At 52.3% G+C, this 14,195-nt stretch overlaps 1 protein-coding gene across 10 annotated transcripts in view; it reads left to right on the plus strand.

The window, feature by feature from the left end:
- The window catches only part of CEP104 (centrosomal protein 104), a 37,570-nt gene that overhangs the window by 2,277 nt on the left and 21,098 nt on the right, over positions 1-14,195 (plus strand). For 3 of the 10 annotated variants that reach the window (XM_081055387.1, XM_081055388.1, XM_081055396.1), the window contains exons 2-9: positions 945-1,071; positions 5,991-6,164; positions 6,823-6,961; positions 7,631-7,693; positions 7,964-8,040; positions 10,601-10,769; positions 11,208-11,363; positions 12,219-12,440. In XM_081055387.1, the coding sequence (XP_080911513.1) occupies positions 959-1,071; positions 5,991-6,164; positions 6,823-6,961; positions 7,631-7,693; positions 7,964-8,040; positions 10,601-10,769; positions 11,208-11,363; positions 12,219-12,440 (1,113 nt within the window). In that variant the 5' untranslated portion in view covers positions 945-958. Of the gene's footprint in view, positions 1-392; positions 628-944; positions 1,072-4,077; positions 4,207-5,990; positions 6,165-6,822; positions 6,962-7,630; positions 7,694-7,963; positions 8,041-10,600; positions 10,770-11,207; positions 11,364-12,218; positions 12,441-14,195 lie in introns of those variants that run through there. The other 7 variants (XM_081055389.1, XM_081055390.1, XM_081055391.1 and 4 more) reach the window with 7 other exon arrangements.

A 14,195-nucleotide genomic window follows, 5' to 3' on the forward strand; every position in this document is an offset into this window, starting at 1 on the left:
GGTATGTAACTATAAATGAAGTCCAGTTCACTGAATAATCGTAACATAAACACATTATTTGCCCACATGTGTAAGAAACGCCTCCTGAGTCAGTCACTCAGCAGGCTCCATCCCGCTTCTACTCCGCGTCTCTGGTCACACATTTGCATTTAGTAGTTACTGTGCTGCTGATTACAAAGTCCCTTTTACTCCCTTATTTTTGTAGAACTTATTAACATACTGGTTGTATTAGTTGAACTAAAATTTTTAAAAACTTTGTGTTTGTATCTTAGCCAAAAACCTTGTTTTGGCTATAACAAAGTCCCACAAACTGGACGACCCAAAACAACAAACATTTATGCTGGAGGCTAGAGGTCCCAAATCCAGGTGTCGCAGGGCCGTGCTCTCTACAGGCTCAAGCGGAGGGTCCTCCCTGCCTCCCCCAGCTTCTGGCACTTTCCAGCAGTCCTTGGCATTCCTCGACTTGTCGATGCTTTGCTCCAGTGGCTCCACTGTTGTCACAGGGCCTTCTGCTCATCGGTGTGCCTGTGTCTCTTTTCCGATAAGAACACCAGTCATTTGGTGTAGGGCCCAGCCTTACTCCAGCACGACCTCATCTTTATTACGTCCGCAAAGACCCATTTCTAAGTAAGATCACGTTCACAGGAGGACTTAAGCATATTTGGGGGAGGACACAATTCAACCCACACACCAGTCAAACTTTTTGGACATACATTTGGGAAAAGTCAAGATGACTTCAGTGAGACCTATGTAGAATTAGAGGCTCCAGTAAAAAGCACTTAACAAAATACTGGAATCTTTCAAAGTAATGGGGAAATTCTGAAGACACTGAGTGACTTTGTGTATTAGCAAAGCATGAGCTAACACTGTCAATGTGATAATATTGTTATAATATGTCAGTAAGTTCCTTTATTTTAAAGCGCATTTCCTGCTCTTATAAACAGCCCCAGCGCACAGAATGCCCCACAAGATTGGATTCGTCGTCGTCAGCTCGTCTGGACACGAAGACGGCTTCAGTGCCCGGGAACTAATGATCCATGCACCGACCGTCAGCGGGTGGAGGTCCCCGAGGTGGGCTGGACAAGGGGCTGGCGGCTGGGGGCTGGGGGCAGCACAGGTTCCGAAGCAAGGGCTCCTTTCGTTCTAGCTGCTGCTTTTGCTATGACTCAGATGTCAGAACTACCGGATTGTCAGGCGGTGCTGCCTTGCCATCTGTCTGGTTACATGATGGATTTTTTTTCCTTCCGCTTATGTTTTTAAAGAAGAGTTGTTGGACCTTTTTCCCCTCATAACGTTAACCCATGCTCACTTAAGAAATGTGCAGATACAAAGGAGGAGGGGAAGACAGTCACCCCCACCCCCAGTTGTCGCAGTGTGCTCCCCGATTGCCCGCCAGCCTCACCCATGCTGTCATCTGCGTTCTCTGCAGACGGTGGTTCACGGTTCTTAGTCTCACGCTGTGCACCTGTGCTAAGCTGTTGAACCTGCTTTTCTGTAACACCAAGCTCCCACCAAGAAAGTCTCTTTCGAATTTGTCTCAAATATTTGCACACCTTTAAAAATGTTCATTACGTGAGAAGTGTAACACCGTTAGTATTTCTCTGAACACTGAAGTCTTTTCTGAGCGGTGTTCCTTCCTCAGCAAAGGTAGAGTCGTGGTTGTTGAGTAGCCAGCCCGAGGGCCTGCAGTCATTGGAGGCTGGCCATGCCACCTCCTCGGTGCCCCTGCCCCTGCTGGCCTGCTTTCCAGGCCTAAGTAGAAGGTACTGTTTACTCTTAACTCATACACGTGTAAATGTGTATGACATTCTAAACTCTGTCATATACTCGTGATTCATTTTTATTTGTTTTCATTGCTGAAAAGTTGAATACAAATCCCATTTAAAACTAAAATGTATTTCCTTTCGGAGTTCTTGAGGGGGCCCACAGACCAGACAGACCCCCCCATTCCTTGGACACACTGAGAAGTGAAGAGTAATGCAGATGGGGACAGATAGGCCCTTTATTGCTGACGAAACCAACCAGTACTAGGGGACGAGGGTTTTCTCTAAGAGCAAGTGAACATCCCAGCACTGAGCCGGCTCAGCCGCTCGCCAGCCCAGCCACAGCAGCCTTACCAGGTCGGCAGGCTGGAAGAGTGGGAGAAGGGACACGCCAGGCAGCCAGCATGCCTGTGTGCGCCCCCAGACTCACCTCAGTGCTGTCCTGCATCTCTCTGGGCCAGAGGGCCTGGAGTGAGCTGGACCCACACTTTTATGCAAATGCACTTCCATTCCCACCCCTGCACTTCCCTTCAGCAGAGCTCCTTCGTGTTAATTTCACTTGGTCGGTGTTTATATGGATTAAAGGTACTTAAATCTATGCACAGGTTCCCTTACTGATCATATGTATGAAAATAACATGATTCTTTGCGCACTGACATGGGACAGTGTATTTCAGGGCATAAGCGATCCTCGTTGTCATAGTAAGCTTCCAGGCTCCACCACAGGAAAGGAGACATACGGTCATGCTGGGTCTGGCTGGGGGTCTCATGACTGTAACACATTGTTCCCTGAGGTCAGACATCTCGCAGGAAGGCGGAGGAGAAGGCCCTCAAACCAAGTTCCCAAAGAGAGGAAGGAGCTGTTCGCCCAGCTTAGGAGGGCATGCTGGGGCTGTGATGGAGAGGGGAGTAGGGGCAGGGCCTCGCCTGGGCAGCGGGAATGTCCCTCCGGTGCCTTTCCACCACCTCGAATCTAAGGAGCCTGAAACCTTCAGAGGGCGAGATGCTTCTTCAAGACGGCTGAAAGTGAGGGCAACCGCTACAGCTTCGGGCATGACGTGAACTTTTTATCGCGGAATTTTTATTCAAAAAGAAATCTAGAGCTGTCAACTTGTCTTGAAAAGATCAATGCGTCCTAACATTTTTAGATGGATGTTTCTTTTTACAATCGGCTCAAAGGATGTTTTTGATTCATCTACAATCTCTACAAGCTACATTTGAATAGCTGAATCGTAGACCCGTTTTTGGAGTTTTAAAAGTATGCAAATTCAAACTTGTGTCAGTTGTCTTAGTTCTCTTTAAACAGCTTTGGAGGGTTTTTTCCCATCAGAGATTACGAAGTATTCTTGTGTCTAGAGTGATCTCCCCACCAGTCATGCATGCTCTGCACCCAAACAGTGACCACCTGCAGTGCCTACAGCAGCGCCCGACTGACGTGAGGCAGAAGAGGGCTCGGTCAGCCGGTGCCTGGCGGCCAGTGTTCCCGAGCTGCCCTCCCGCCCACCACCTTGGCAGTTTAGGAATACCAGGCGATGAGTCCCCAGAATAAGTCCATCTGATCCGTGGTCACCAGCCCCGCTTTCTCCTCGCACGCTGCTGTCCCAGTCATCCTGTTACGTCTCTCAGAAGTAAACGTACAGTCGCCACCTTATCGGCAACCGCCTCTCACCTTCCAGGCTCTCAGTTACTGCAGGCAACCACGGTCCGAAAATATTCATGGAAAATTACGGAAATAACCATAAGTTTTAAATCGCGCCTTTCTAGGAGCGTGATGAAGTCTCGCTCCTTCTCGCTTTATCCGCCCAGGACGTGAATCATCCCTTCGTCCAGCGTCTCCCCGCTGTACACGCTCCCCGCCCGTTAGTCACTTAGTAACTGTCTGGGGGATCAGATGGACTGTCACGCTTTCCCAGTGCTGTGTCCACGTCACCCTGTCTCCCTTAATATCGGCCCCACAGCGCAGGAGTGGGGGTGCTGGCAGTCGGGTGTGACAGAGGGAAGCCGTGAAGTGCTTCCTGGAAGTACAGAGGTGAGAGCTCTCGCCTTAATAAGACAAGTATCATATGCTGAGGTCGCTGAGCCCTACGATGAGGAAGGATCTTCTGTCTGTGAAATTGTGAAGAAGGAAAAAGACATCGGTGCCGGTTCTGCTGTCGCCCCTCAGGCCGCAAAAGTCCCGGCCACAGTGCGTGAGGGGAGCTAGTTAGGAGGGAAAAGGCCTCGAACTGGTGGTGGGAGACGGACGGGAAGCGCGTTCCGAGTGACGGCAGCGTGCTTCCCAGAAAGCGTGGCGCCTCTGCGAGGACTTCAGCAAGGGACCCTGGAGGGTGACCGAGCACAGGCACTGAGTCTACCCAGCAGGCGGTTGTCACTGTTGTACTTTATTACTAGTCCTGTCGTCCCTCTCCGACTGGGCCTCATCTGTAAATTAAACTCCACCATAGGTATGTAGGCACAGGAACAAACAGTGTATGACGGGGTCTGGGACCCTCTGTGCTTCACATCCCCTGGGGTCTGGGACGTGTCCCCCGCGGGCAAGGGGGCCACAGACCGCATCCATTCGGACTGTCTTTCTGTCTTCTTTCCTCCTTTTGTTGTGCCCACCGGCGGTAGGTGCTCACCGCCCTTGTGTGACGCCAGGCGCTTATTACCCAGCGGTGAGCCCGGCAGGAGACCCAGTCATCCTGTGAGAAGCTTACCTGTTGGCAGGGGCCACTGGGTGGGTGCCGGTGCCACACTGAGGTCGGGAAAGCTGGGGGAGGAGGAGACTGGTTGTGGCAGGATGTGGGGAGCAGGGGTCAGGGTTTGTCTGTCTCATCTGATGTCTTTCAGGTGTCTATGTGGAAAAGGCAAGTCACCAACTAGATTATAAGATGGGATTCAGGGTGACGGTTAGTTGGGGTTCCTTGATAAGCAGAAGGCTCTTAAAGCCATGGGGCTGAGAGGATCCCCGTGGTGAGTTTAGAGAGAGAAGGGAGCCTGGAGCCCCGCCCAGAGCTCATGCAAGCCTGGCCGGGGGACAGGGAACCCTGAGGGAGGAGCGGCAGGCGGGCGTGTGGGCTGAGTGAGGACAGAGGGGCCATCACAGGGCTGACCTGTGGAAGGGGGGAGCAGAAGCCACCCTGGTGGGGTGTGAGGAGGCGGGCGTGAGCAAGCTGCATGCAGACTGCGTGGGGTGACGTTGGCTGAGGAGGGCACGGGGTCACAGGAGGCTTTTCTGAACCTGGGGTTCCGAGAGTATGTTTGTGCACTGATGGGAATGGTCTGTGGAGAGAAGGGCCGGGCAGGTCCGATGCTGGCGGCCGCCTGACTTTGGTGCCGTTTAGCTGGTGGGTCTGGGAGTGGGGTACCCAATGGGAGCTGCTCCCTGGTGGAAAAATCGTAGACAGACCCTGATTGCCCATGTGTGCTCAGTGCAGTGTGGGCCGCAGGGGGAGAGGAGGGTGGGAGACACATGAGGGCAGGGCTGGGTGTGGCCAGTGGGCAGGAGCGCAAAAGGGTCACTGAGCTCACTGAGGGCGGTGACATGGGGGGGGGGGACAGGGCCGTCCCTCGGTGCATCCCCTGCTCCATACGCCCTTGGTGCCGCTGTGTCTGAACCCAGTGCTCACCACTCCTACGTAGTAGCCACTGTGTGGCCACACACACGGTCGTGTGCTACCGTGTGAGGTCTGGGCTGACACTGGGGTCTCTGCTTCTTCTCATTTAGCGTGTTAATGTACTGTGTCACTTCCAGGACAATTAGAAGCTCCAATATGGACGGTCATGGCCTCCTCCCCCAGACCGCAGAGCACACAGGGTAGGCACATTACATACTGGCCGTGTCTGTTAACTCAAAACTCAGGAGTCTGTAGCCTGTGGTTCTCTGAAATGTTTCGGTTCCAGTGGGAAGTCCTTTGGCTCTGTCTTGCGTCCTCACACAGTCTCTTAAGATTGTGTTTATCTTGTGATAAACTTCAGGTTTCATTGCAGACCATTTCCTAGCTGCCTAAAGTGATTCTCCTTGGGTGGCCGGCCGGTCAAATGGAGTCCTGACTCTGAGCTTCAGGTCTGACCGTGAAGTCTGCAGAGGACAGGAGGAGCGTTGTCCTTCCCTCGTGTCATCAGCACCTGGGGACTGTCAGCTTTGCAGGTGTTGGGCAAGCGTTAGTTACGTACAAGAGTGGGTACGAGCATCGAGAAACCCTCCGCGGTGATCATGCGGAAAAACCCAATGTGTTTGTTTCAGATTTTGCCAGTTTCCCCAGGAAATCGTCCTCCAGCTGGTGGAGAGATGTCGGATAAGAAAGCTGCAGTTACTTGCTCACCAGTACATGATCTCCAGCAGGGTGGAGTTCTACATCAGTGAGAACCTGCCCGAGTATTTCTCACCATATCAAGCAGAGCGCTTTCGAAGACTTGGGTAAGAGGGAAATTTTAAAGTCCTAATGATGACTTTCAACCTGACCCAAAGCCATTAAAAACTAATGAGCTGCTCCTTCCCCTGGGTCTTGTGTTACATACTTGTATTTGGGTCAAGATTATGCAATTTGTTAGCACCCGCCTCATACATATTGTTTTGTTTTGTTTTTCCCCTTTCTTCCGCATTCCCCCCCACACTCGGCTTCAAGCCGTTGTTTCTCAGTCTAGTTGTTTAGGACACAGCTCCCTGGCCCATGCTGGTGTTATGAGCCTCTGAGGCAGTCGGTTGCTGGTCGCTCATAGCAGCCGGCCACCTGCCACTCATGGTAGCGCGCGGCAGCCCGCGGCAGGCCCATGGAACCGTCGACCTCAGCATAGGAGCACGGCGCTCCAAACACCTGAGCCACCGGGCCGGCCCCGCCTCATACATGTTAACAAGCTGTGTTATCATTTTTACCCCGAGTTTTCAGCCCCGCTTGTCAGATGCAGAACTTGAGACTACTAATAGAACTTGACTTCAGGCTCTTTGCCTTGGTTTTTTTTAATTCTAGACGTAACGTTCCTTCAACCCTAGTGAGTTCAGGGGGTGCCAAGGGGCTGTTTGACTGGCCTGCATGTTCCGTATCAACATGATGCTTGAACTCTGCTCTTTCTTTCAGCTATGTCTCTCTCTGTGACAATGAAATGACGGGCTGCAAAGCCCGGGAGCTGAAATCGGTTTATGTGGACGCAGTCGGTCAGTTTCTTAAACTGATTTTTCACGAAAATCACGCCAACAAATACAATGTGTATAATCAGGTAAGACTTCCCCTTGGACGTCTCCCCAGCACTTGGGAGGGTGACATCGTCCTGCGTCTTTTCAAAATGGCATCTTTTCTGGAGGAGCGTTAAGCTCTGCTGCAGGCTGCGCAGCAAGGCACCCTGGGAGCGTGTGGGGAGGTGAAGGAGCTGCTGAGGCAGGGCTGTGGCCGGGAGGTGGGTGACTCTCCACCTGTCCCTTCCCCCACTCCTGCGTGTACTCAACAGTAACATCCGCAGTTCAGCCACATTGATGCTCCCAAAGGGGTGGGATGGGACGCCTGCCCCTCAGGGGAGAATCACTGCCTTAGACAATTGGGGTTTTCATTTCGTTATCTAGTTTATCAAGATCATACAGGATGACCCCAAACTTGACCTTGAACAGATGACTCCACACGAGGCTATGTTAAAACTGGGAGATTTTTTAGCTATTGTTTTAAGATCCTTTAAACATTAAAATAGCCACTCGGTTCAGCATTAGAATATTAACATAGAGTTTCTAATAACCATTATTGATAATTCTGTACACGATCATGATGTTTTACAATGAACGCACTTCGATGTACGTCATCCCATTTGATAACAATATGGATCGACAGCTTGTTTTAAAGGCGTTAGATTGTTGCCAACATTTTATACTTAATTTACATTGATGTAACTCTTTCTTAGGTTGCTTTGGTTGCCATAAATATCATCGGAGACCCTGCAGATCTTGGCGATGAAAGCAATATTGTAAGTTTGGCAAGTTTCATTCCTAAAGAAGAGAATTTATTTCGGCAGGAGGGGAGCACTTATTTTTGTCACAGAAAGTGCCATCTTAAAAATCTTTATGAAATTGACTGGTGAATAACTTTTAAACTTTCTGTTACTCGAGTTGTTACTTTCCCTCCAAAAGACAAGAATCACTGACGCTTGCTGATGTCTCTGTAGCAAACCGTCTCTCAGTTAAGCCGTTGTGCTGTTTCTTCTCTGAAATACTAAGCAGGACTTCTCGTTCCCAAGGCGTCTAGAGAGAAGCTGATTGATCATTACCTGGGGCACAACACAGAGGACCCGGCTCTAGAAGGCACTTGTACTGGGTAAGAGTCCTGCCCCAAAGGCAGGAAACCTGGGCCTGTCCTGAGAATTGGGAAATGGGAGTCTCTCCAGAGGAAGCCCAGTCCGAGGGCCTCTGAGTGCAGCTGAGGACGAGGTCAGCCACTGCTGAGAGGTCAGCCACGGATGAAATTGTCGTAAATACACTTAAAGATTAAGGTCGCTGTTTTATTTAGCACGTCTTCATTTCCTGTACGATCAGGTATTGCTAGAAGGTTCCTAAAATGCATTCGGAAGAAAGAGCCCCCACCATCCCTTGATATTTTATTGGCACAGGCAAATTCACAGGCAAAAATGAAAGGTGTTAACTGACCCAAATTATCAGTTACTGGAGACTTCATCTTATGTCTGCTCGAAAACTCTGTTCTTTAAGGTAGGGAGAGAGACTACGTATGATGGCAGTTTTACGGGTACAGTTTTTACTGATCCCTCTCCACCTCCCTCGCACCACCAACTTTATGTACCTGTCGGCGTGGCTGCCTCTCGTCTCAGCAGCGTAAGGACCTGTGGGAGGTCAGCGTGGAGGGCAAGCTAAGGAGCCCCGTTTGCACGTCCCTTTCGCCCTCTGCTCCCGGGGCACGTCCGTGGAACGGAGAGCGCCTTCAGCACCTGGAGCCTGCACGTTGTTGTTAAAGCAAGGGGACCCTCCAAAGGTGCTCGCAAAGGAGGGGAGCTCAAGACAATGCCCAGCCCCCCTTCTCTGACAGCAGCTTCCCCATAAAGGAAAGTAAACACTTCGATTTTCACAAAAGGTTGGAATTTGTCCACAGCTTCTGTTGTAATTCCACTTTCGCTTTAGACAAAGCTGTGACACAGAGTAATTAGTACTCATGTGGGCTCTTGTGTTTGCACAAAATGCGGAACAGATTCTCTGTGTGGTCACAGGAGTCATGGGCTCCCTGAGTACGTGTACCAGTGAACAGTGAGCCTGGCTACCTGCAGAGGTCCCCCTGCCCCGGTCCCCTGCAGACCTGGTCTTCATGAGAATCCCTCAGCCTGAGAGAGGTGGACCAGAGGCCATCATCAAAACTAATGATAAAAAGCTTCTTACTCCCCAACCCAAGCTCCCCAGTTTCTGCCCAGACCCTTCCATCCAGGCCTGCTGGAGAAGAACAGGACCTTCCTTACCTCCTAGGTGGGGTTAGAAACACTTTGTGGAGGCCCTGAAGCGGAAATACTCTCTCAGCCCAACAGCGTCACCACTGACAGCACCCAGAGGAAAGGGACGGCCAAACCCACTGATAGGCTTCAGGGTTTTCAGAAGGTTGAGGGAGGTCTGCGGTAAGGCTGTGCGAGGGCCGAGGGCCACAGGGAGCTAGACGTGAGGTGTGTGGGTTCCGCAGGTGCAGAACGTGGAGAGAGACCCGCTGGCGTGACGGACGGATTCCCTGGAGTCCTGACTCGGACAGCTTACAATATCAGTTTTCTTTTGGGATTTTCATAATGAAATGACGTATCTGTGTTCATCTCTAGGGTTTCAGGGCAAAGCGACTTAGATTTAACAGTATAATCTATGTTTTGTTAAAAAGAACCGAATGATCCTGTAGACACAGTAGAACGTGTCACTGTTCAGTCGTCACTGAGATGAACTGGCACTGTCCGCCCTCGCCTGGTGCCGCTGCTGTGAGCAAACTGTCTGAATTCAGGGAGAGCGGATGTGGCGAGCCGAGAGAGGGGACTTGGTCATTGGGAAAGGTGACACAGTCCCGTCTTGTTTGAATTTATTATTATACAAATTTACCAACCAATGATATTTTAATTAAAATTTTTGTAGGACAAATAACACTTTAATTAAAATTTACGTGGGCATGAAGATATCCCAGTCAAAGCTACAAGTGGCTTATTTCCTGTAGCTGATAGAGCAGATGGGGAGACCTCGAAACCTGTCCTCTCTGAGCATTTTGCTGAGTAGTTAGACTGGCATCGTCATTCTGATTGATAGACCCAGGAGAAGCTGTGGCCTGCTGTAGAAATTGAAAGACTAGAGGTGATACTTAAACAGAAATGTGCTGTTCCAGGAACTGAAAGGACCCCTTATTCCCGGGAGGGTGTTCTGATTACCTGCAGGACATGACGGTTGTGTCCCTGGCTGGGACATCCTGCCAGTCCGTCCTTACTGTCCATCGCCATGATCGTAGTGCTGGTATGAAGTGGGGCCGAACCCCCCGGGCCCACCTGGGCCCACCCCTGGTTTGGGGTTTGGTTCTCCCCTCTACAAACAATCCACGTGCACTTCACGTCCGCTGTGCCGGGGACAGAGCCAGCACTGTCTGCACTGGGAATGGCCGTGGATGGAGGCGAGCACAGAGGCGCAGGCAAAGTGCCGTTAAATAAGGGCCAGGAGCATGAGCTGTGGAGCGAGAGACCCGCTCACGCGAGGAGTTGGGTACCTCCAGCCAGCAGCTTCCTCAGACCGAGACGCCCCAGACCGGACATGGGTGCTGCCTTCCCAACCGTATCTTCACCCAGAGCCCACAGTCCCCCGACCACTGCCGCTCCACACAGATGCAAACTGGCTCTCAAATGTTCGTTCCTTTCCTCTAGGAAGTCTGACTATATTTCTCCACTGGATGACCTAGCTTTCGATATGTACCAAGACCCAGAAGTTGCACAAATCATACGCAAATTAGACGAAAGGAAACGTGAAGCTGTCCAGAGGGAGCGCTATGACTACGCTAAGAAACTGAAGCAAGCCATCGCTGACTTGCAGAAGGTACTGCTTCTGGGGAAGCCGTCCTCGTCCACGCCGGGGAGCTTCTATGCTAAAGTGCCTGGGAAACGAGCAGGGGCTTACTCCAAGCTGAGGGATTTGGGGCAGGCTCCAGGAGCTCAGCCAAGCAGTCGTGGCCCTGAGCCTACGTGCTCACATTGGAGGAGGCGCGTGCTGCACCTCCCTACTCAGACCTGCCTTCAGACGTCACCCCGGCGCCTGCTGCCATCAGAAGTGGTAGGAAAACATCAGAGGTGTTTCAAACCTGCCGTGAGCGTGTGGGGCAGCGACGGCAGCGTGAGGTCGGTGTGAGCGCGGCCCTCCTGGCACCGGCTCTGCCTGCTCCCCCCAGACGCGGCTGGTCAGCACTGCTGTCTCCTGAGCAGCACGTTCACTGTTCACCGTGTCTTGGCCTGAGGTGAGCTGCTCTGTGCGCTGCAGGTGGGCGAGCGGCTGGGGAGGTTCGAGGTGGAGAAGCGCTGCGCGGTGGAGAGGGAGGACTACGACCTGGCCAAGGAGAAGAAGCAGCAGATGGAGCGCTACCGCGGCCGGGCCTACGCGCGGCTGCAGCTGCACGGCCTGCTGGACGCCGAGCTGGTGGGTGCGCCGGGCCGGGCTGAGCGCCCTGCGGCCTAGAGCTGGGCGGCCGTTGGCTGACGTCCGCTCACCTTGGCCCTGGGCTGCTCTGGGGGGAGAAGGGGGAACCTCCACCTGCCGCTCTCATCGGGTCCTTGTTTGTGAAAATGAGACACCCCAGGGAGCCCGTCTGCTGGGAGGATAAGCCCAGGGCCTTCGGCTGGTTGACAGGGCATTTCGTTGGCGGCGCTCAGCCTGTGGTCTTCAGAAGCACCCAGGCAGGTGGTCTGCGCCCATGTTACAGATGAGGAAACCGAGGCCCGGGGCCAAGCCAGGAGTGGCTGGGGTGCACTCTCTGGAGCTGCACTGCCGGGTCCAGTTCCCGGCTCCGCCATCTAGCCAATTCCGTAGCCAGTGTGTGCCTCAGTTTCCCTGTCACATTGCCCAGGGGGATAAAAATGGTGACGTGAGGTGACGTGACCTGTCTAAAGCACTTATGCCACGTGCAGTTTTGGTGACACAGGATGACCTGCTTTTGCAGACAGGGCACAACAGTGCTAGGTTTCGACCGCGATCCCTGGGTCCAGCCCAGGTACCGCACCTGCTTCTCCGCTGGCGTGTCCACAGGGCTGCGCCTCCACGCTGTGGTGACCCACAGGCGAGTGCTCATTGTCACACTAGTGTCTTGGTGTGTGTGTCGCTTGTGTAGTCCACACAGTAGCCATGCAGAGACAGCTGAAGGGATGTGACATGACTGGGGGCCAACTCGAGTGGAGACTGTCACTCTGCCTTCCTAAACACTTCCTCGCTGGGGAGTGCAGGGGAGGGACCTGGTGTGGCAGTGGCACTGGGAGCGAAGTGTCCCTTTTTCCCTAGGTGCGAAGGCCTCTTGGTTTGCCCCTCCAGCCCCTTGTTCCTCCTGGCAGCCCTCGCCACCAACCCGCCACGCTCTCACCACCGCTGCAGGAAGGAGTGACAGAGAACCGGTTTGCAGAAACTCTCCTTCAGGACAAGCTCTCGTCGCATTCCCTGGACACTTCTCAGCAGCCCCCTGTGGACCAGTCACTGCCCGCCACTCACCCTCATCTCAAGACCCACGTAGGTGACTCAGTTTCGGCAGTTTGTCCGGCGGGTCTGTGTGGGGCTCGGAGGACTCGCTGCTGTCCTGGTGGGGGGTGGTCGGGTGCAGAGGCGCCCTGGTGACCTAAGTGGCCGGCACGCAGTCACACCCCTGGGGCCCGTCTGCAGGCGCACACGCCAGGTCCCCACCTGCTGCCGCCCCCGTTAGCCAGTGGTCTTGGATACCCTGTAACAGTGTACAGACATCTGCTTACAGGGTTGTTTCCAGGAGTAAACGAGACAATATTTCTAAAGAGTGTAGCACGAGTTAACCTCAGTGGAACCTCGCTACAAGTCGGTGTAGCTACCCCACCGGTTAGGACTTTCCGCGTTGTAAGTAACAGAAGACCTGGTTCCATCTGGGGCTTTATTAGCTTCTGTAACGAGACACTTGAGAGATCGTGTGGGTTCCAGGGGCACTTTGATTCGGTAGGCCCACAGTGTCATCAGAAGCCTGATTTTCTTATCTTTCCAGTCTGTTTTCTGGGATTCCGAGTCTCCTCGGGCAGGCAACTGTCACATGGCCCTCAGCCTCAGGTCTACACTGTACCATCGGAGGGGAGGACAAGTCCCGTTCTAAGCAAAAGTCCCCAAGTTAACCCTGATTAGTCCAACCTCAGTCACATGCCAGTCTCTGAAGCGACAGGAGCAAAGGAGGGCATTGTGCCCATTGGCTTGGTAGGACCTCATTCGTTGGAGCCTCTGCTGACATGCTTGGCCACGTTGCCATGACAGCAGGATACCAGGTGAACACGGGCAAGAGTGTGCTACTGCCAGGGGCCTGGGAAAGCTGGAAGGACCGCTGCTGTCACAGCCATCTTCACGGCACTTGTCCCTCTGGCTCCCCCAGCACACCTGTCTGAGTGGCACCGTCATTCTCACTGGTAGGACGGTGTCACAACTTAATTGTTGTAAGTTATATTTAACACTTCATCTTAAATACTCGAGTTTCTCCTTTTTTTATCATCTCAATGTGTTTTGTTTTACAACTATGAGCTAATTATGGGAAATGAGAAACAACCTCACACTTGAGATGCACGCAATTACTATCTCAATTTGTCTCCATAAGTATTAGTGTGAGTAAATAGTTTATTTAGTGTCGAAATGACACCTGCCTCAGAAAACAACTCAGGAAGCACTCTTTGTTGTCACTTAATTTCCCAAAAGTGTGCTGCATATTTACTTGTTTGTGGATGTGTCCCCGTGAGATTGTCAGCCATGAGGGTGGGTGGGTTCCCTCCCGCCCACCGCTCCCCGTGGGGTACAGTCAGGGGCTCAGTCAGTGTGAGCTGAAGAAGTGGACGGACGGGCAGACAGCCGCCTCTCCAGAACAAGGAAATTTCAGGTCTTTAGCTTTGGCTGCCTGCTTCACGTGCAAGGCCGCTGGTAATGGGCATGTTTAAAATCAGGGGGACACATTTCTAACCCGTAGACTAAGAAAACATCAGAAGCCTTGTTGGAAGAAAATGTAATAGCTTTACTTGAGTCGTCTACTTGTCAGCTGGACTGAAATTGCTCGTGGTGAGTCATCAGTGGGGCAGCGTGTGCGTCACTTTTATCAGAGCCATCGTACGTTTAAAAAGAAATAGAAACCTGATGAAACCCTGACCTGATTTTTTCCAATTACATCCCATTGTTGTATAAGTTAATCTGATGATACTGGCTGGTATTTCGCAAAATAGCAGCGTTGAGACCAGGTAAGTCCAGAGCAGAAAGCCTGTGATGTAGACACCC

This window comes from Rhinolophus hipposideros (assembly GCF_964194185.1).
Source record: "Rhinolophus hipposideros genome assembly, chromosome: 8".
Lineage (NCBI taxonomy): Eukaryota > Metazoa > Chordata > Mammalia > Chiroptera > Rhinolophidae > Rhinolophus > Rhinolophus hipposideros.